This window comes from Desmodus rotundus, chromosome 9, assembly GCF_022682495.2.
Source record: "Desmodus rotundus isolate HL8 chromosome 9, HLdesRot8A.1, whole genome shotgun sequence".
NCBI classification, from domain to species: Eukaryota; Metazoa; Chordata; class Mammalia; order Chiroptera; family Phyllostomidae; genus Desmodus; species Desmodus rotundus.
The window spans coordinates 94,518,205-94,538,788 of record NC_071395.1 but is presented as its reverse complement, the minus strand read 5'-3'; the positions used below and the strand labels follow the sequence as shown (position 1 = coordinate 94,538,788).

At 36.8% G+C, this 20,584-nt stretch overlaps 1 protein-coding gene and 1 non-coding gene across 7 annotated transcripts in view; one reads left to right on the top strand and one right to left on the bottom strand.

The window, feature by feature from the left end:
• Window positions 1-20,584, top strand: part of ACACA (acetyl-CoA carboxylase alpha) — a 266,878-nt gene that overhangs the window by 69,305 nt on the left and 176,989 nt on the right. For all 6 annotated transcript variants that reach the window (XM_053910461.1, XM_071219350.1, XM_024572899.4 and 3 more), the window contains 8 exons: window positions 823-955; window positions 2,243-2,381; window positions 7,352-7,461; window positions 8,933-9,014; window positions 9,955-10,053; window positions 11,774-11,880; window positions 14,660-14,770; window positions 19,224-19,433. In XM_053910461.1, coding sequence (XP_053766436.1) covers window positions 823-955; window positions 2,243-2,381; window positions 7,352-7,461; window positions 8,933-9,014; window positions 9,955-10,053; window positions 11,774-11,880; window positions 14,660-14,770; window positions 19,224-19,433 — 991 coding nt within the window. The remainder of the gene's footprint in view (window positions 1-822; window positions 956-2,242; window positions 2,382-7,351; window positions 7,462-8,932; window positions 9,015-9,954; window positions 10,054-11,773; window positions 11,881-14,659; window positions 14,771-19,223; window positions 19,434-20,584) is intronic.
• On the bottom strand, window positions 10,730-10,860 carry LOC112316626 (small nucleolar RNA SNORA38). Its single transcript, XR_002976026.1, has one exon. It is a non-coding gene; the product is annotated as a small nucleolar RNA SNORA38 (small nucleolar RNA).

Here is a 20,584-nt window from a genome sequence, read left to right as displayed (position 1 = left end):
ACAATAGATAAATATCTAGAACAGTAAATACTCTGCGTATTTTACAAAGAGAAAACTGAAGCTGAGCAAGGTTAAATTATTTGCTAAAGCTCATTGGAGCTATTAAGTAGACAGATCAGGAATCTAAACCCAGGTTTGTGCTGTTTCAAGTACTATATTTCATCTAATCTAAAACACCATTGATTGTTAGAGGTACCAGTGTGGTCTGTACCACGGTGGGGGGGGGAGTACTGCCAATTAAATAAACCATACAATCAGTTGTACGATAGAAACCAAATTCAGAGACTTTAAAAAAAATTATTGTAGGGCATCTTAAAATCGATGAAGTGTGGTATATTATGCTGCCTTGTAAAGAATTTGGTTTTGGAGTTACTGATTTTGCAACACCTATGGGATACACAAGTAAAACATTGAGTAGGCAGTTAATAGCTAATAAGAAAGATGGAGGGTAGTGATACAGAGGTGAAGGTCATCCATATGCCAGAATCATGATCCAGAAACAGCCTTGCTCGTTGTGTGTTCAGCTTTAACAGCTGAGTCTGTTATTTATACCATCTTGTTTCATTCTGACCTTTCCCTATCTTTTAATGTTATTTGTTATTATTCATGGACAGTTATTTTTTTTCCTTAAATTTCTGCAAGCAAACATTTCCTCCTTCTCTTTTATTTAAAAAAGTATGTGGTCTGCCAGCATGCAGTCTATATAAGGGTGCAGTTAGAAGTGTTGTTATAGTATGGCAATGAAAAGCAGATCTCTAGGGGAGATAGATGGCGGGAAGAAATCCTATTGATAGACTTTTCACGGTTTCTCTATTTTTATAGGTCCAGCATGTCTGGCTTGCACCTAGTAAAGCAAGGTCGAGACCGAAAGAAAGTAGACTCACAGAGAGATTTCACTGTAGCTTCTCCAGCAGAATTCGTTACTCGTTTTGGGGGGAATAAAGTGATTGAGAAGGTAAGTTATAACCTGCTAAATTTTTTCCCTAAGTACATGAGATCAGTGCCTCAATTTATTGTCTAGATTTGCTCAAAACTGATATTTAGACTTTCAGAAACCTTTCCTTTTTCCCTAGCATCCTATTAAATAATTTTACTATTTTTATAATATGCATTAATCACTGATAATTTAGTCACAGCTAATTAAAATGTTGAAGCAGTGCTTATAAAGTTCTTTTTAAAAGATCTTGTGGTTTTACAGGGTTGGGCTGCACAGATCTGAGAGTCTCTGAGAAATTGATGAGCTCGTGGGGCGGTGGGGTGGAGATAATGTTAGGGCACTGGATTTCGAGCTGAGGAAGTAGAGAGTGTCAGAACAGAAAGTTTAAACAGTTTGATACACGTGACTTACTGGCTTCCACCAAGTATTTGAGATTTTAGAGGGAATATATTACATGAAATACTGGAAGAGATTTCAAGTATTTTTAAATGTTACTAGTAACTTTGTTGTCACTTGTATCCAAACCATGTCAAAGCTGAAAGGATGACTTGGTTGAAACAGTTTACAGTGATTAAAAGATTAAAGGATGCGGACCTACATTCCCACCCCTGAAAGTATTGCTTCAGCAGTGTTTTTCTGTTAGTCTTCCAATAAAGATAGATTATATGTCTCCTAGCCTGTGTTGTTATCCTTGGAGACATGCAAGACAGGTAGAGAGATGAAAGGTTTGTTTACAGAGTAGTCTCAGAGTCATTGATTTCTCTACTCTTTTTCTTGTGACCATTCTTTATGAGTCTCTACACTTCTAAGGCATTTGGGGTTCAGCATTTTGGAGAGAGGTGGTGGCTGGGGCAGGGTTCTTCCACACATTCAGGGTCCTGCACCTTGTTTTACTACAGTGGAGGATGGAGCGCGACACTGCACTGTTGGGTCTTCCTGCATTCCTTATTTGTAATACATCATCTCTCTGAGTGTGTCTTCTGTTCCCTAGTGATTGGTATGGTAGAATAATTCAAAAACTCACAAGATTTGAGTAGCTGTGCTTTTTTTTCTTCAAGAAATGAAGTTAGAAAGGAGTAAGGTTGAGTGGGCACATATGAAGTATTTCCTTAGCTAACATTTTAAAGTATTCTTTGATCATGTGGGAGCTAGTTCCTAACTGCCTAGACTAGCAATACAAATTCCTATTGAAAATATGGCTTTTCAGAGGAAGATAGATCTACAAAAATTTTCTCTCTTCTTTTCCTCTATCATTGCTTGCCTTTTCTATTTTTCTCTCCAATTCCCATCCCCCCACTCTCCCAGGTTCTTATTGCCAACAACGGCATTGCAGCAGTGAAATGCATGCGGTCTATCCGTCGGTGGTCTTATGAGATGTTTCGAAATGAACGTGCAATCCGATTTGTTGTCATGGTCACACCTGAGGATCTTAAAGCCAATGCAGGTGAGTCATTACCATTAAGAAAGTATCACTCTTGAGCATAAAACATTGAATAGGTCAGCCTTTAAGTAGGAGAATGGTAATTTAGGGGGATTCCCAAACCGATGGCTTTCCAGTGAAATTCTTTTAAAAGGATTTCTCTTTTAAAAAGTGATAATAATAGCCACAGGAGAGTGGGGAGGGGATAGTGGGGAGAGGGGTCTATAGGAGCTACTATAAAGGACACAAGGAAAAAATCAAGGGGGAAGGTAGAGGTGGGGGAAGGAGGTGGGACTGGCTGTGGTGGGGTGGAGGGAAGGGGAGAAAATGCAAACAATTGTAACTGAATAAAAATAAATAAATACATTTAAAAAAAAGAAAAAAAAAAGAACAGTATAGGAAATGGAGTAGCCAAAGAACTTATATACATGACCCTTGGACATGAACTAAGGTGTAGGGGGCAGGTTGCCAAAGGGAATGGGGGTTACAGGGTGGAGGGAGGTGAGAGGGGAAAAACTGAGACAACTGTAATAGCATAATCAATAAAATATGTTTTTAAAAAAATAAAAATAAAATGATGAAAAATTAGAAAAAAAATAATAAAAAGTGATAATAAATGTCCTGGCCAGGTAGCTTAGTTGGTTAGAGTATCGTCCCAATACACCAAGGTTGTGGGTTCGATGCCCAGTCAGGACACATACAGGAGTCAACCAATGAATGCATAAATAAGTGGAACAACAAATCAATGTTTGTCTGTCTCTCTCAAATCAATAAATAAGAATAATTTTTAAAAAGTATTAATAATAGGCATATGTAAGTGATTGTGCCATATTTAACCTCAACAAGACTCCCATGTTCTAAGTAAAGATAGGTAGGAATTTAACAAAAGTGTTGATTTGGTTTTTCAGGTGTATGCCTTTCAAGTGTCAATTATTTGCTAAGCCACATACTTTAGCATATGTAAGTGGAAAGGTTTGGAAGGAAATACTATTTCCCTTATGAACCAGAGTGTATTTTTTCCCCTTTTCCTGAGGGAGAGACCTCTTGAGAGCCAAGTGTGTTTCACTCTGCAGGCTCTTCTGCATATTTTCCCTGCTCACTAGGTTCTCCAGCTGAGAGTTGTAGATAAAGACTTTTGGGATAGCTGAAAGGTTGTGACTTTCCTCTCCATACTTTTTATCCCTAAAGCATAATCTCTAAGGTAGAGTACCCATAGATAACATTAGCTTTTTATTTATTTTTATTTTAAACAAATTTTAAAGATTTTATTTATTTTTAGAGAGAGGGGAGGGAGGGAGAAAGAAAGGGAGAGAAACATCGATGTGCGAGAGATACAAAGTACATTGATCAGTTGCCTCTCGCATGCCCCCAACTGGGGACCTGGCCTACAACCCAGACATGTGCCCTGACTGGGAATTGGACTGGCAACATTTTTGTTTGCAGGCCGGCACTCAATCCACTGAGCCACACCAGCCAGGGCAACATTAACTTTTTACATAGCTATCTTTTAAAACTTGTTTTGGTTTGTATATATTCTCTCTATATTGACACAATGATGTTAAGACTATGCCTTAGGAGTAATGGTTATTATGTCATCTTATTTAAAGTACAGGTAGAAATTGCCATATCATTTATCTATTACTATGTGACAGTATTATCACAAAGTTAGAAGCTTGAAACAACAGACATTTATTATCTCAGTTTCCGTAGGCCCTGGCGCAACCTAGCCGGGTCTTTGGCTCACATTATCACAGAGCTGCAGTTAGTTGTCAGTGGGGCTGCTGTCTCATCCGAGGCTCAACTTTGGATGGATCTGCTTTCCAGCTCCATGTTTGTTGGCAGTATTCAGTTTTCTTTGGGATCTCAGACCAGGGGCCTGAATGTTTAGCTGGTTGTTGACTAGAGACTATTCTTGGCTCTTAGTCACATGGGCCATTCCAAAATGACTGCCTTTTACCTCAACGCCTGCAAGGGAAAGTATTAAGATAGGTTAGATTCCTAGGTAATGTTGTCATGGAAATAACATCTCCTTACATTTGCCATATTTTCTTGGCCAGAAGCAAGTCACACCCAAGGAGAGGGGATTACTTAAAGTATGAATATCTGGAGACTGGGTCATGGGGACAGACACCTTAGTGTCTGTTCATCACAATTTCTAAGAAAAACGTTGGCCATAGGAGATTGACAGCCAGGTATAAGAATAGGGAAAAAAGTACATTGTGTGTAGTCAGAAAACAAAAGTATAATGACATATACCCAAACAGCAATACTAGTTATCTATGGGGGTGGAATTTTGGGGTCTTTTTATTTTTATTTGTGTCTCTGCTTTTTTACAGCTTTTAACTTAGAGTTTATACAACTATATACTTTCTTTAAAAGTTATTTAAAAGATAGATCTCTAGAAAGGATTATAATATTGATAACAGTGGTATTGAATTAAGGAATTAGTATCTTAGATGATTTTTATTTTTTTCATTTTGTTCTAAACTTTGTATTATGTTAATTATTTTAATATCTTTATTGAGTATAATTTATATACCATGAAAGTCACCCCTTTAAAAGTATACTGTTCTGTGAGTTGTAGTAAATTCATACCATTGTGTAGTGATCCCTGTAATCCAGTTTAAACATTAAGTATTTTACCAATTTAAATAATTTTGAAAAAAAGGAACCTTAGATAGAAGAGTTGCTTATTAACATGAAGAGAGGGCTTCCTGTTCTGAGACTGGAGGGGAACAGGCAAAATTGATAGGTGAAAGGATGGCGAGAATGGTAATAATGGGCCAATTGCATTTTTTTTCTTGGTAGTTATTGGAGAAGTTGGAGAAGAGGATGATTAGTGAAATCCTTAGTATTTAATTGCATATTCTCTTTTAAGGGTAGTTTTCTTATTTATTTGTAAATATACTCTAGAATAGTGTCGTGGTAGTTGTGGGAATTATGGGAATTTGGAGATGATAGCAAAATGCAAGCTACATAATTAGAAAGCTTTCTTTTCTACTTTCCAGGCCTTCTCTTTTCTTTAGTGTCTACAATAATGAAAATAGAAGATTGATTGTATAGAATTCTGAACTGCTGTTGGTTGGCAACAGCAGTACCTTGTAGACTGTGTGTGTGTGTGTAGGATATAGGTCGACAGCTAAAGTAACTTTTTTTTGCCACATCTAGGGCCACTGAACTACAGAAATGTTAGATTTGACTACATAAGAATAAAAATCTCTATTTAGCAAATAGAAAGAGGAGAAGTTAAAGACAAATGGTAATCTGGAAAAACGTATTAGCAGCAAAGAGTTTCTACCTTTGAAATGAGAAAAAGGCGCTCTTCAGTAGAAAATGAACACAAAAGCCACAAATAGGGAGTCCATAAAAAAAGAATTAAAAAGGAATAATAAGCATATGAAAAGAGATTTGATACCAGTGGTAATCAAAGAAATGCAAACCAAATCAATTGTAGATTGGGATTTTGTTTTCATTTATAAGACTGGCAAAATTTAAAAGATTGGTGACACATAATATAGATGAGAGTATAGGCAATTTGGTACCCATATTGCTGGTGAGAATCTAAATTGGTTCAATCATTGAAAATGTGCATACCCTTTGACCCAATAGTTTTACTTCTATGAACATATCCTAAGGGTACAATTGGACAATATTATAAGGATATTCATCATTACATTGATTTAATATTTTTCTAAATTATTAATAACCTATGTGCCTACCAGTAAGTTAGTGGTTAAATGAATTACGAACTATAGAAACATTAGTCAACCATTAACATATATTCATATATTAATATTAATTGGAAATAATTAACATTTCTACTGTTCATATGATATATAGATAATCTGTAAACTTCTAAGTATCTATGTCATAATATGGGAAGAGAGCCACACTATATTGTTAAATTGGTTAGCAATTTATGGTTTCTAGGATATCAGAACATGGACTAATTATCTCTGAGTGGCAGGCAATGGGTGATTTGACTTTTAAAAAATAGTGTTAGTACATCCTGATATATTATTTATATTTTTTTATAAATAGAATGCTTTCCCTCTTATAATCAAAGAGAACAATAAACCTATTTTTATTTTGAACAAAATGTAGGGCCTTGTATCTTACTTTGATTAGAATTTTCTTTTAGAATGACTTAAAGCCTTTAAAAGTTAAGAACAAGATATAAGAAATTTTAATAAATATGAAGGAGATGGTGCTTGAGCAAGTTATTTGACTACTGCAAGCCATAATTTCCTATAAACTTGGTGCTAATAATACCTATCATATATAGGGCTGTTGAGTGTTAAAATAAACAATGTATATATAAAGTACTTATTAGTGCAGTTTCTATACATTGTAGCTGCTCTGCTACAGTTGTTGCCAGAATAGAAGAGAGAGGAGACATCAGGTGACAAATTTGAATGGGAATACTGAGGGGAAAAATAGTAAGGAGGGGAAAGAAGGTATCTTTTTAAAGTTTCTTTCAAATACCTGTTATTCCCAACATTCCAGGTAAACCCTTTTCAAACACCTAGGGGACTCCTGTATCTAACCTTTCCTGTTTAGCCAGTCTACAAACCCTCCAGACCCCCACTGTCCCCATTCTGTCTTAGCTCTGCATCAGGAAAAGGGCTTTCTCAGAATATAGTGCAAGTTAAAGATAAAGGGTGTCAGGACCAGAGTCTTTTCCCAGAATGGAGTAGTTGTACATAGGCCTCTAAGTGACAGACACATTATTTTTGATATAGGGATAACAAAGACCCTTGAGAAAGGTCACATAGTAAAATGTTTGAGAACTGCTGTTTTAGAATAAGAGCCTCCTAAATATGAGATTAGCACATATTAGTGCCTGTGACTTAATAAAGTCAGAGCCTTCAAATTATCCCATTAATGCAGTTTGTGCTGTGGTTATTTATGATGGTCCTTTACATAGTTTTGCTCTGCTGTTATATCTCAGAAAATAAAGCATGTGTTCTTTATTATTTTGCTTGCATTTTCAGAATATATTAAGATGGCAGATCACTATGTGCCAGTGCCAGGAGGACCAAACAACAACAACTATGCAAATGTGGAATTAATTCTTGATATTGCTAAAAGGATCCCAGTACAAGTAAGAGATGCCCATATGTCCTTTAAAACCAAATTTATGTGTTCATTGCAGCATCATTTACAATAGCCAAGATATGGAAGCAACCTAAGTGTCCATCGATAGATGAATGGGTAAAGAAGATGTGGTACATAGATATTATGGAATATTACTGAGCTATAAAAAAGGATGAAGTTTTGCCATTTGTGACAACATGGATGGACCTAGAGGGTATTATACTAAGTGAAATAGCTCAGACATAGGCAAATACCATATGATTTCACTTATATGTGGAACCTAAACAAACAAACAAAACTGAAACAAACGCACAGATACAGAGAACATTTTGATGGTTGCCAGATGGAAGGGGGGTTGGAGATGGGTGAAGAAGGAGAAGGAATTAGGATTTACAAACTGCCAATTATAAAAACAGTCATAGGGATATAAAGTACAGCATAGGGAATATAGTCAGTAATACTATAATAACCATGTATGGTGTCAGATAGGTCCTAGACTTATCAGGTGATCACTTCCTAAGTTATATAAATGTCCAATCACTATGTTGTACACTGAAACTAATATAATATTGTATGTCAACTGTAACTGAAAACTTCTAAATTTGACAGAAGGGAAAAACAGAATAAGTTTTCACTTTAAAGATATTCAACTTCAGCCCTATAGTTCATATATGAACTAATATTTATACTTGCCAAAGAAAATTATTGTAGCTCATGGTTTGCAGTGCTTCACTGTTTTAATAAACACAAAAATCTGCAAACGGTCACAGAAAAATAACTCCAACATATTTAGCCATTTTACAGTTAGGCATAAGGGATATCCAAAGAAGAAGTTTTAATTTTATAGAAGGGATCTTTGTTGAAAATTGATAAATGCCCTTATGAGGAATATAACAGACAAGGAAAGATGGGAAGATACATTTAATCAAAATAAAGTAAACAGTACAAACAGGAGGTTTGTAAAGGGTTTTTCAGAGATTATTTATTCTATCCGTTTCACCTTCAAACCATCTAGAGTAAGTAAAAGTTACCTATCTCCAGTGGAATATTCTTAGCCCAGAATATGGTGGTGTAGAAGTAGGTCATTTCTTCCCAATAACTTGGAAAGTGTCTTAAAGCCCAAAAAGAAAAAAAGTTTGATTTGTGTGGCAGTTCAGCCACTACGTATAAAGGTTGAGTTGCATGGCCAACGTAATTGAACCATTAAGTTTGGATTGAGCATTAAGACTAGCTGGACCTGAATATCAATTTAAACTTGGTTTTGACCTCTTCAGAGGTTTTGCCACAATGGACTGATTACTGTTTTGTAAAGAGCTTGCCAAGAATTAGGCGTAGCAGCTGAATTAAGTATTGGGCTGCTGTGGAGCTATCGTACCTCATGGGGTAGGGTCCAGTCTTGGTAGAGAACAATACAGTTTTTCGTGTTTTTTTTTTTAAATATGAATTTTAAGAATGAACCATATTGTGTTCCCTTGTAGGCAGTGTGGGCTGGCTGGGGTCATGCTTCTGAGAATCCGAAGCTTCCAGAACTTCTCTTGAAAAATGGCATCGCCTTCATGGGTAAGCCTTTTTGGCATACTGTTCCTGTCTTTCTGTTTCTCTGTCAGTTTTGCTCATATTCCACTCTATATTCTGCTTTTCTTCCGTTTAACATTCTCTCATTTTCATCAGTCACCAACTCAGAGTAACATCTTTATTATTTTTTTCCCTTCCAGCTTATGTCCTGCTTATGTGTCTATGTCTTGATTGTGTTTTCTGTCCCTATGTTCTTTTCCATGAGATATGGAGGAGGCTCTGGTTTCCAAAACACTGGCTTTTGAAAACTTTGCCATTAACCTAAGAAAACATGTGGAAAACACTTTTATGTAGCAAAGATAATTGAATATTTAGGATACCCTGGCAGTGTGTCCTTAAATATGAGTCAACACCTTCACATTTAAGCATATAGTTTATGTTTCTGTAAGTGAGATCTCCATGTTCTGTCTTTTCTGCTCTCCTATAGCAGAGAGAGAAGTAGAGGTTATTTGGCTCAAAATGTTTGTATCTCTGTCTCAGAGACCTTCCACAATGGTGATTACACTTTGTAAACACTATTAAAGTTAAATCTTCCTTTTCAGTTCCCCTAAGGGCAAGGAAGGTATAATATTTATATTTCAGACTTGAACTCCGAAACTTTATAGTCCTTAATTTAGGATATTGGTTAAAAAAATGACTGTTACCCTGGTAAAGTTGAACATGAAGGATGATAAAACGAGAGTTAGATTTGTCAGGAATTTATTTTAGCATGTATTAATATATATATTGAATTCTCATTGTATACTAAAAGCCTACTACATTAGGTTCTATAAAGGGTACAAAGATGCGTTAAAACATAGTAATCCCCATAATCAAGTTTATGATCACCATGATTTATAGAGGAGACAAGAAAAATACAAAAATAATTACATGGAAGACGAAATATGTGTGACAGAAATAAGGCCAAATGTTGTTTTGTTTTTAGGTCCTCCAAGCCAGGCCATGTGGGCTTTGGGGGATAAGATTGCATCTTCCATAGTGGCTCAAACTGCAGGTATCCCGACTCTTCCCTGGAGTGGCAGTGGTAAGAAACGATTTCTTGTTTGTGTTTTGAAGAGCAGAAAAGTTTGGTGGGATATTTGGAATTGTGGCTTGGGTCTTAAGTTTCTTTAAAATGTTGGGATACTTGGTAAGACATAGAATCCAGGTTGATTAATTGTATATTGTATTTCCAAGCTTAATTAATACACCTGTGATTTTATCATGTCTTAGGAATATAAATTTTGTACCAGCTGTACAGATGCTAAACTGTGATTTGAGTTATCTTGGGATTTAATTTAGAGAAACTTTGGGTAAACTCATATGGTTCTGTGGATTCGGATCTACTCTGGGTAGACTAGAATCTTTCTCAGAGATGGATTTCTAGGCCTTTGAACTGGCCTGGGAAGTGACCTGAATCACTAAGAAAACCTAAAACCCACCTCTTAAATATTTGCCTGCCAGTATCTTTTTAAAAGATTTTATTTATTTATTTATTTGTATATTTATTTATTAATTAGAGCGAGGGGTAGGTTGGGGGAGAAAGAGAGGGAAAGAAACATCAATCGGTTGCCTCTCACTTGCACGCCAACCGGGAATTGGGCCTGCAACCTAGGCATGTTCCCTGACTGGGAATAGAACCAGTGAACTTTTGCTTTGCAGGATGATGCCCAACCAATTGAGCCACACTAGTCAGGGCTGCCAGTATTTTTTTTCCCCCTCTATGTGGGATGGTTGATCTTGAGCCTGCAGGGAACAAGCTGGCCCCAGACTTCTCCAAGTCCACATTTCTTTGCCTCCAATTCTTACGTGTCCAAAGACAGGGAACCACAGACAAGCCTTCGTAGGAGGAAGTTGTTTTTTTTTTTTTTATATGTCAGCCCACAATGTATTGATAATTTGCTTTGCCTGTTTGGTGCCGTTTAACTTCTCAGTTGCCTTTGATGTAGAAAATGAGGTCAATAGTGAACCTTTCTTCCAGGCATGCAGAAGGATAATTTAAAAAAAAAAAGATTTATTCTTGACAAATTCTTCAGAGTGTCATGTGAGTTATTATAGCTGATAATAGTATGAGCTCCCCATTTTTTAGTACTCAAGCACAGGGGGCAGACATACTCTGAAACCTCTTCCAAATGGTAGTGACCATTGTCTTGAGGTTGAACAGATTTGAACTCTTGTTACTTCAGCTCTCCAGGGGGATTGCAATATCCTCTCCAGACCTGCTGGGTCAAACAGTTTAAAATAAAAGGCCGAATTTGTTCTTGTTTGAATGGAGAGGCTATAGCATTTCCCTTGTGGCTGAGTACAGGGACATTCAGGGAGCATGGAATCATGACTCTGCTGAGACCAATAAAACTGCCATTTCCATTTCCAAGGGCTCATAAAGATTGAATTATTTCCCAGACCTCTGGCCCTGGAGCAGGCCTGAACACACAGATTGAAGGTATTTTGCCTGCTATGTTCGCGGTGAGAAGCCTGACGACATGCGTTTTTTTGGTCTTATAGGTCCTTGCATTTTTATAAGTTGCTTCCTTCTATCTCTCCTGGATTTTTCTAGTGTAAGGTCCCGCTTACACTGGAAACTCAAGTTGTCAGGTCCTGCTGTAGATAAATACCTTTAACCCCAAGGACTGATCAGGGTTTTATGGCATCCTTCTTTCTCCCATCTACCCTCAATATGAGAGGATTTTAAAGAAGGTATAGCAGAAAATTGACAAGAACAGAAGCTTTTATAGCTGCATTTAAGTCACTGTTATCTATTGCAGGTCTTCGTGTGGACTGGCAAGAAAGTGATTTTTCAAAACGTATCTTAAATGTTCCCCAGGAACTCTATGAAAAAGGCTATGTGAAGGATGTGGATGATGGGCTAAAGGTAGGTTAATAACTCTAGGAAGTGATGTCTTTCAACTGACCAATTATAGTCAGAAATATAGCAGTTTGGAGCCTGTTTGATGATGGCATTAGGCTTATAAGATCAAGAGGTATAGTTTATAGAGTGAAGAAGTGACCTACATATAACAAAATAATTTAAATTTCTTTTGAAGCAATCATCTCACTTAGAACATTTCTTAGGTAGTTATATCAGAGCTTCAAGGAGGTACTGAGTCTCCTGTCTACCACCTGTTAGTGGGTGTGTGGGAAGAGAGGGGCAACAAAAAATACACTTTTCCCCTGCTTGAGTTCAGAACCAAGAAGCCAGGCAGATAGAGATCAGTATGTCAGCTTTATTAAGAATAGAGAGATGTTGGTGAAAATGGCTTAAGTGTGTAGCAACAATCAGATTTGTAACTTGAATGTCAGTTTAACAGGCTCACTCACTAGTTACTGGTGGTGCTCGCTCAATAACCACAGACTTCCCTCTACAATAATGACATAGCTTTTACTATTTAGTTTATTGTATGACTCAGAGCACACAAAGAGGATAAGTTCTGTGCAGTGGGACGATCCCAAAAGGAAAGAGGCTGAGCTATGGGCACTCAGTTACTCCTTCCAGATTGACCAATCATACAATTTACTCATTTTCCCTTGGGGAGGAGTGAGGGAGGGAACCACTGCAGGCTGAAAGTGTTAGTCTATAATTATTGTCCATCCATGTAAAAACATGAACCGAACAAAAGGAGATACTTTCTTCAACATAATCTTTTCTTTCCTTTATAGTTCTCTCCAGTTTGTTCCCCTTTCACTTTTTAACTAGTTGGAAATGCCACGTATGCCTCCAGGTAGATGATGAAAGAGACTATTTTAGAAAAGCACTCTACTTGTGTTTGACTTGTATGTTATAAATTCAAGAGGAACACTGACTGCTCAAGTAATTTTACTGTATTGTTTATATTTAAATTAATGATCCAGTAATGTCCTTAATAAGATTAATATTTCTAATTGAATTGCAATATATGCTATTTGCTATAATTTGCAAAAGAGTAGAAGCTTAGCTATTTTGCTTATCAATTAAAATTCCTTTTTTTCCTGGTTATTGTAAACATAAAATTATCTGGTAGAGCCCTGGCTAGTGTGGCTCTGCGGGTTGAGCACCGGCCTGTGAACCGAAAGGTTGCCAGTTTGATTGCCAGGCAGCGCACACGCCTGGGTTGCAGGCCAGGTCCCTAGTTGGGGGTTTGTGAGAGGCAGCTATAGATGTTTCTGCCACATATCGATGTTTCTCTCCCTCTTTCTCTCCTTTCCTTCCCCACTCTCTAGAAATGAATAAATGAAATCTTTAAAAAAAAGTTTTATGAAAAAGGAATTAAAAAAATTATCTGGTAGAAAATTTGGAAAGCCAAAAAAAGATGATAAAACCACCCCTGTTTTCTTCCAGCCATTCTTGATTTATAGATTAATAATGTTGACCTTAATTAATAGATTTTCATAATTATTTTAGGGTCTTATTATCTATATTTTTTACTAATGCTTGTTTTTTTAATATCATATAAAAACATTTTCTTCATGGCATTAAAATTCTTCTAACATTTTAAATGAATGACCTGTGCCTACAGCCATCATATATTTTTAAAAGGTCTACCTTCTTACTTACTGAATCATGTGGGCTATCCTACTTTTTATCTCTTTTCCATGTTTGTGTCTGTCTCTGATCACTTCTAACCCAGTGATTGAGCTCATCATGCTGACTGTATTTATAGGAATAGAAACAAATAGGTAAGTTAATTATAGAAGAGATGAGGCTATGATTGAAAGATTTTCATGCTTAATCTATTGATACAAATTAAAATTTGAAATGTTTTTTTCTGGTGACACATTTTTTTAGATATTGCTTTAATGTAAGCCTGAAAAGACTGGAATATTTTGGTGAAGGAATAACCTGATTATTTTAAACTTTTGGTTAACTTTTCCTCTAATTTACTTTTTGCCTTATCAATACAATTTGGACATTGTCTATATCATTAAATGTAAAAACCACCTCATTCCTTTGAACGATTGCATAGTATTCTAACTATATGGGTATATCTTGATTTAGTCAGCTCCCTACTTAATGGATATATAATTAATTTTTCAAAAAATTGTAGGATAATCACCTGGTCATTATAAAATACTGTAATGGGAAAAGCGCATTTAGAGCATGTGTTGAAAATTAGTTTGCTGACTAGTTTTATTTATTTTGCTATCTGATTATTTTTATCTTCTAGAGAAAAGATTGTGTGAGAAAAAAATTATGGATATGTGAGAGTTCTGATTTGTTGAGTCTACTTCTATGTTATTAGAAACTATACAGCTTATATTAAATGAACTACTTGTGTCTTTTTTTAAAATAAAAATGGGTAATTCATGAATATTTGCATACTATCAGAAATTCCATTAATATAGAAATATGTACAGTATAAATGAAAGTTTATGTCTACCCATAATTCTCCTATAAATAACCACCAATGTATATTGTCAACATTTTTTGCATTTAAATATGTGGATGTATGAATGCGTATGTAATCATACTTAAACATAAAGGCAATTCCTCTTGGTTCAACCTAATATTACAAATACTGTTCTGTTCCTTTTACATAACAGTGTATCTTCAAGCTCCTTCTATTTTACTATGTATAAACCGACCAAATGATAGCATTCTTAAAGGGAGGAAATGCCAGTGTTCTCCTTCCCTACTAATACCACTCTTACTTCCATTTTTCTCTTTTTTCTTGAAGGCAGCAGAGGAAGTTGGGTATCCAGTAATGATCAAGGCCTCAGAAGGAGGAGGAGGAAAGGGAATCAGAAAAGTCAATAATGCGGATGACTTCCCTAACCTCTTCAGACAGGTAGAGTACAAGTTGTCTTTGTTTGAATTAACAAGTATATCAGTGAAACATGATTTAACTCACAGCGTCATTTGGAAGACCAGAAAATAGAATGATTCTCTCTTACATAAAAGTCATCAGTTTCTCAGATAACTCTTCCCTGTAAGGTGGCTCATAGGACTTTTTGTGGTGATGAAGAGTCAGTGCCTTTCTATATTTTTGTGCCTCTCTTCTGCTGTTGTTACAACGTATGTGGTATGGTTAACTCCTGATCTGGATGCTCCTGGCTTGGTCAGGCCCAGACTCTCTGACTGACTTCACCTTACTTTAGTTCAAATTGACTCCTGACATTCTGCCATGTGTTTTATTTACCTTGCTGGCCCAGCACCTGAGCCTGTCCTGCCTGGCCACTGCACCTTGGCATAGGAACCCTATGGCAGGCTCATGTTCTATGAGAACTCGAGGGTAGCTCAGGAAAACTAAACATAGGGTCTCTCTCTGCCTACCCAGCCGATTTGTACCTCAGTTGGTATGTCCAAACTAAAGGTTGGTTTTGGAAGCCAAAGAAGTATTCTCTTTCAAGAATCTTAGAGAATCAGGAGACAGGAGTCTCCTTTTCGCTGTCCTCAGAGTTACCCTCACATACTTGACTCACTCTTTTTTTCTCCTACCAATACTCAGAAAAAGATGAGGCAGTAAAAGGCAAATTGGGTCACATTCTGGCCTTTTCACTCTCCTAGCTTCCCACTTTTTCTTATGTTTCCCAGCATCTTTCAGTTTGCACCATCCTTTACTAGTAGCCTTGGACATCTTTTATTTGCCCTCTTTTTTAAAAATTTTAAATCATTCAGCTTTCTTGTCATGGACTAAATTAGAGAAGAAGTCTATGAACTGGGTCTTCCATGATTTGGTATACTCAAATAAAGAAAGTGATAAAGATATTGTTTGCTGCATTATCTTATTTTGAATGTCAGAATTGGAATATTACTTGTCTTTTTCTTTACATACCTTCTATAATAATTCCAATTTCATAGGTATTTCACTGCCTTATGGAGTGTAAAGAAAATACATTTTGCTTTCAGAAGCAAAAGAAAAAGCATGTTCATTTTAAAAAATGTTAACTCCTATATATATTTCAAAACTACGTATTACTATGGAAAAAATAGTTGAAGAATCTAGAACACTAAGATTAGGAAATTTTATGTGAGTCTTGAAGTTCCAATAATGATTAACTAAACAACTGAAACCAGTTCTCCCATTGAGAACAAATTAGAAAAGCTGGAACAATTTTTTTTAAAAAGTCTGTGATAAACCATTGGAAACCTTTCAAGGCAGTGAAGAATTATGGGCTAAGATATAGAAGAAGAAGAAAACCCAAAGAGGTGATCCTGGCATTTGAAGCCACTTTTTCTCTAGAGGTACCTAGTTTGAGAAGTAGTTGAAAAGCTCACTAGAGTTTTTAACAAGACTTAAAGAACAGAATTTAGACTTTAGGACTTGCTGAGTAGGGTACCCTGGGAAACCTCTCACATTTTAGGTTGGAATCTTGGTTTATCAGGACGATGCTCTAACCAACTGAGCTACCCATCCGGGGCCTTTAGGTTGGAGTCTTGAAGGAATTATATTTCAAAAGTAAGAATGAGCCCTGGCTAATGTAGCTTAGTGGATTGAGCACTGGCCTATGAATCAAAGGGCTACTGGTTCGATTCCCAGTCGGGGCACATGCCTGGGTTGTGGGCCAGGTCCTCAGGGTGGGGCATGCAAGAGGTAGCCACACATTGATGTTTCTCTCCCTTTCTTTCTCCCTCCTTTCCCCTCTGTCTAAAAATAAATATGTAAAGTCTTTTTTTTTTTAAGTAAGAATGAACTAGAAATAAATCAGCCTTCACAGGAATTAAATCTCATCTTCAAAACACTGAACCCTTGATTCAAGCAAGGTATTCTGGGATTGCTAGTGTCCCTAACCACCAACAGGAAGCAAGTATAAATTCTCTCCAGAGAAAAATAACATCCATAGCCTCAAATTATTTCTGTTAATTTTTCAAATGCAGTATCCGCAGTCTGTTGAGAATGAGCAGCATATTAAATTACATGATTAACAATCAAGAAAAATAAAGTCAGTAGAAACAGACCCACAGAAGGTTTAGATAATAGATCTATCCAACAAGGACTTTAAAGTAAATATACGTAATGAAGTCAAGAAAATTAAAGACAAGATTGAGAATTTTGGCAGAAGACTAGAAATCATAAAGAAGAAAGAAATAAAAATTCTATAACTGAAAATACAGTGACTAAAATTAAGTCAAAAGAGGAATTTAACAGTATATTAGATGCAGTCGTAGAGATAATTAATGACTGGAAGACAGGTCAGAAGACAATTCAGACCGAAGCATGAAGAGATAAAAAATGGAAAATATAGAAAAGAACATGTAATAACTCCTCTCATCCATATATACACATCCCTTTCACTATGATTCTCTTTCTTTTCCCGCCTTTTGAATTTTGGCTGACCTCGTGGCTTGTTTTGACCAATGGAATATGGCAGAAATGGCATATAGGTTCCGAAGCAAACCTCAAGTGGTCTTATAGTTTCTGCCCTTGGGAGTGAGCCTCAGGCTGCCATGTGAAGAGCACAGTCTAGCCTTCTGGAGAAAGAGAGGCCACATGAAATGGAGATTAGTTGTCTGGCTGAGGTTCCCTAGACCTACTTGCTGTCAGTCACTGCAACATTTGAGACCATCTAACACCATTCAAGTTGCCAAATGACTACGGCTGCATGAGTGGCTCCAGGCCAAGATCAGCAGCATTGCCTAACTAAGACCAGCTCAGTCACCAAATTTTTTGGTCAGCGTCCTAAATCACTGAATTTTGGGTAGTTTGTTAGGTATTAATGGATAACTAATACAGAAATTATATTAGGTGTGATTCTGTTATGAGGAAAAAAGTGAAATATGTGGCATTGGCTTTCACACTGGCTCAGAGGTAGAGGCTAGAAAAATGGTGAGAAGGTTGTTAATAGATGGAGGGGGAATGGTAAACATACTGTTAGTGGAAGCTGGAAAGGCAGCAATTCTAGTAATTATTATTAGAGTCTGGAGAAAAGGTAACTCATGGTCTGTAATGATGGAACAATTGCCTGAGGTAAACTGGAAGATAGAGAGTGTGTTTAATGAACTCATGAACCTAGCTAAGGAGATCTCTAGACAGAGTGTTGAAAATATCTGTCGAATGCATCTGGTCACTTGTGCTAAGGAATTGCAAAAGAGAGATGAGTCAGCATGATTGTGTGTAAGTTCTAGAGCCTAGAGCTTGTGAAGACTTGTAACTTCTGCGCTCACCCTCTTGGAACACTGCCTTGAAAAAGTCGAACTGAAGAAGGCTTTCTGGCTTATTGGGAGACAGGGAGCCACATGCAATAGAAATGAGTTGTTCTAGTTAAGGTTCCCAAGACCTACCAGCCAGCCATCAACGCAAGTCATCAGCCATTTGAGTGAGTCCATTCAGCCCCACTTGAGTCACCAGATGATGGTATACACATGTGTGACCCCAGGTAAGAACTTCCCAGATGAGCACAGCATCATGAGCAAAGAAAATGGTTGACATCCTAAGCAAGCTGCTGAGTCTTGGGATGAGTTGTTTTGTAGCATAACAGAGCATAATAGACATATGGAATATAGTGAAATTATTTAACATTTTATACTTTGAGCCTCAGAAGAGAAGAGGGAGAATGGAACAGAAGCAACTGTTGAAGAGATAATGGCTAGAAATTTTCCTGCACTGATAAAAGACACAAAGCACAGATTCAAAAACACTATGAGCTCCACAGGACAAATGCAGAGAAAACTACGTTTAAGCTTATCTGAGTGTGAATCTGCCACTTTACTCCATAAAAAGAGAGAATGAAAGAGAAAATCTTAGAGCAGCTGGAAAAAAAGATTACTTTCAAAGGAGTAACAGTAAGATGGATACCTGGCATCTCAGTAGAAACAGTGGAAGAAAATAATTGCCAGCATGGAATTCTGTATCCAGTGACAGTGTGCTTCAAAATTGCAAATCAAAGTTCTCTGACTACAGCAATACTGTACATGTGCCATAGCCAGAATGTGAACAGGAGAGTATCTAGTCTGGAGCAAGTTGTATATTTTGCTGTCTGTAATTGATGTCAGTCCTTTGCCCTTTTGTGTAATGTGTGTGTGTGTATGTTCAAAAAAATTTGTTCTTTATCCTTGTAACACACTGAATGTGTTCATATGCTTTTTCATATTCATTAATTAGTATTGATCTTATAACTAAGAATGCTGTCTCTTAAAAACAGATGAGGATATGAACTTAAATCACTTTTGTATTTCTACTGATTAACACGGTTCCTGACACTTCTACGCATCTGCCTGTTGAAACTGCAGCAGTGTGTCAGGATTAAAAAAATGCTTACCACTTAAAAACTTGTATTGTTTTCTTTTCTTTTCTAATATAGGTTCAAGCTGAAGTCCCTGGCTCTCCTATATTTGTGATGAGACTAGCAAAGCAATCTCGTCATCTGGAGGTGCAGATCTTGGCAGATCAGTATGGCAATGCTATCTCTTTGTTTGGTCGCGATTGCTCTGTACAGCGCAGGCATCAGAAAATTATTGAAGAGGCACCTGCTGCTATCGCTACTCCAGCAGTATTTGAACATATGGAACAGGTATTTATATGAAAAGCTCTAATTTTTGTTTTCTTACATAGAACTATATTCATTCAGTTCTCTTACCAAGCTGAGAATAGTGGAATTTCTTGCAATGATTCTGGATCTTTGCTAAGATTATATTCTTTTCTAGTAGAAATAATTCTGCTGTTTTCCTCTAGGAGAGTTGCCAGTGAACATTTCAAGCTCTAAATCAGTTAACACTTTTGAAAAAAAAATCTGTGTACCATTTTGAATAGGAATAAGGGAGAGAGATGTTTTGGGATTTTTAATCTTTTTTGATTTTTTAACAAGGTCATGATAAGCAGATAGTCCATTTTTTAGACTGATTGTCATTGAGTCCTCAGACAAATTTAAATTCATTATCTCTTAAAAAAAGATTTTATTTATTTATTTTTAGAGAGGGGAAGGGAGGGAAAAAAAGAGAGGGAGAGAAACATCAATGTGTGGTTGCCTCTCATGCGCCCCCTATGGGGGCACCTGGCCTACAACCTAGGCATGTGCCCTGACTGGGAATTGAACCAGTGACCCTTTGGTTTGGAGACTGGCACTCAGTCCACTGAGCCACACCAGCCGGGCGTAAATTCATTATCTTTTAAAATGTCCTTTAAATATGTATAAAATTTATATGTTCTGTATTTTTGTGTAGGAAAGAATCTCAGCAGTCTTGCAGGGTCTCTTAGAAATAGTTGTAGTTTAGGGGTCTTTTCTGGAATTGTGACTCAGTCTTCATCTTATCGGAGATATATTTTCTATATCCTTTTTCTCCTGAATTCCAAATAAGCTAAATATATAGCCTTCTGTTTGATGCCTGGGACCTAGGTTTATTACTTTGCCATTCAGTAGGAGAGGGGTCACCAAACTACAGCTTGCAGTTTAAATCCAACCTGCCCCGGCTTTTGCAAATAAAATGTTATTGGAATACAGCCATGCTAATTTATTTATGTTTTATCTTTGGCTCCTTTATCACTGCAATGACAGAATTGAGTAGTTGTGACAGAGACTATATGGCTTACAAAGCTGAAAATAATTACTATCTGACCCTTTACCAAAAAAGTTTGCCGACCCTTGCCCTAAGATGTCATCATCTTCATGATTAAAGCTAGCTCCCAAGAGTATGTTCATAGTGTAACCTGGGGGGAGGGAAGAGG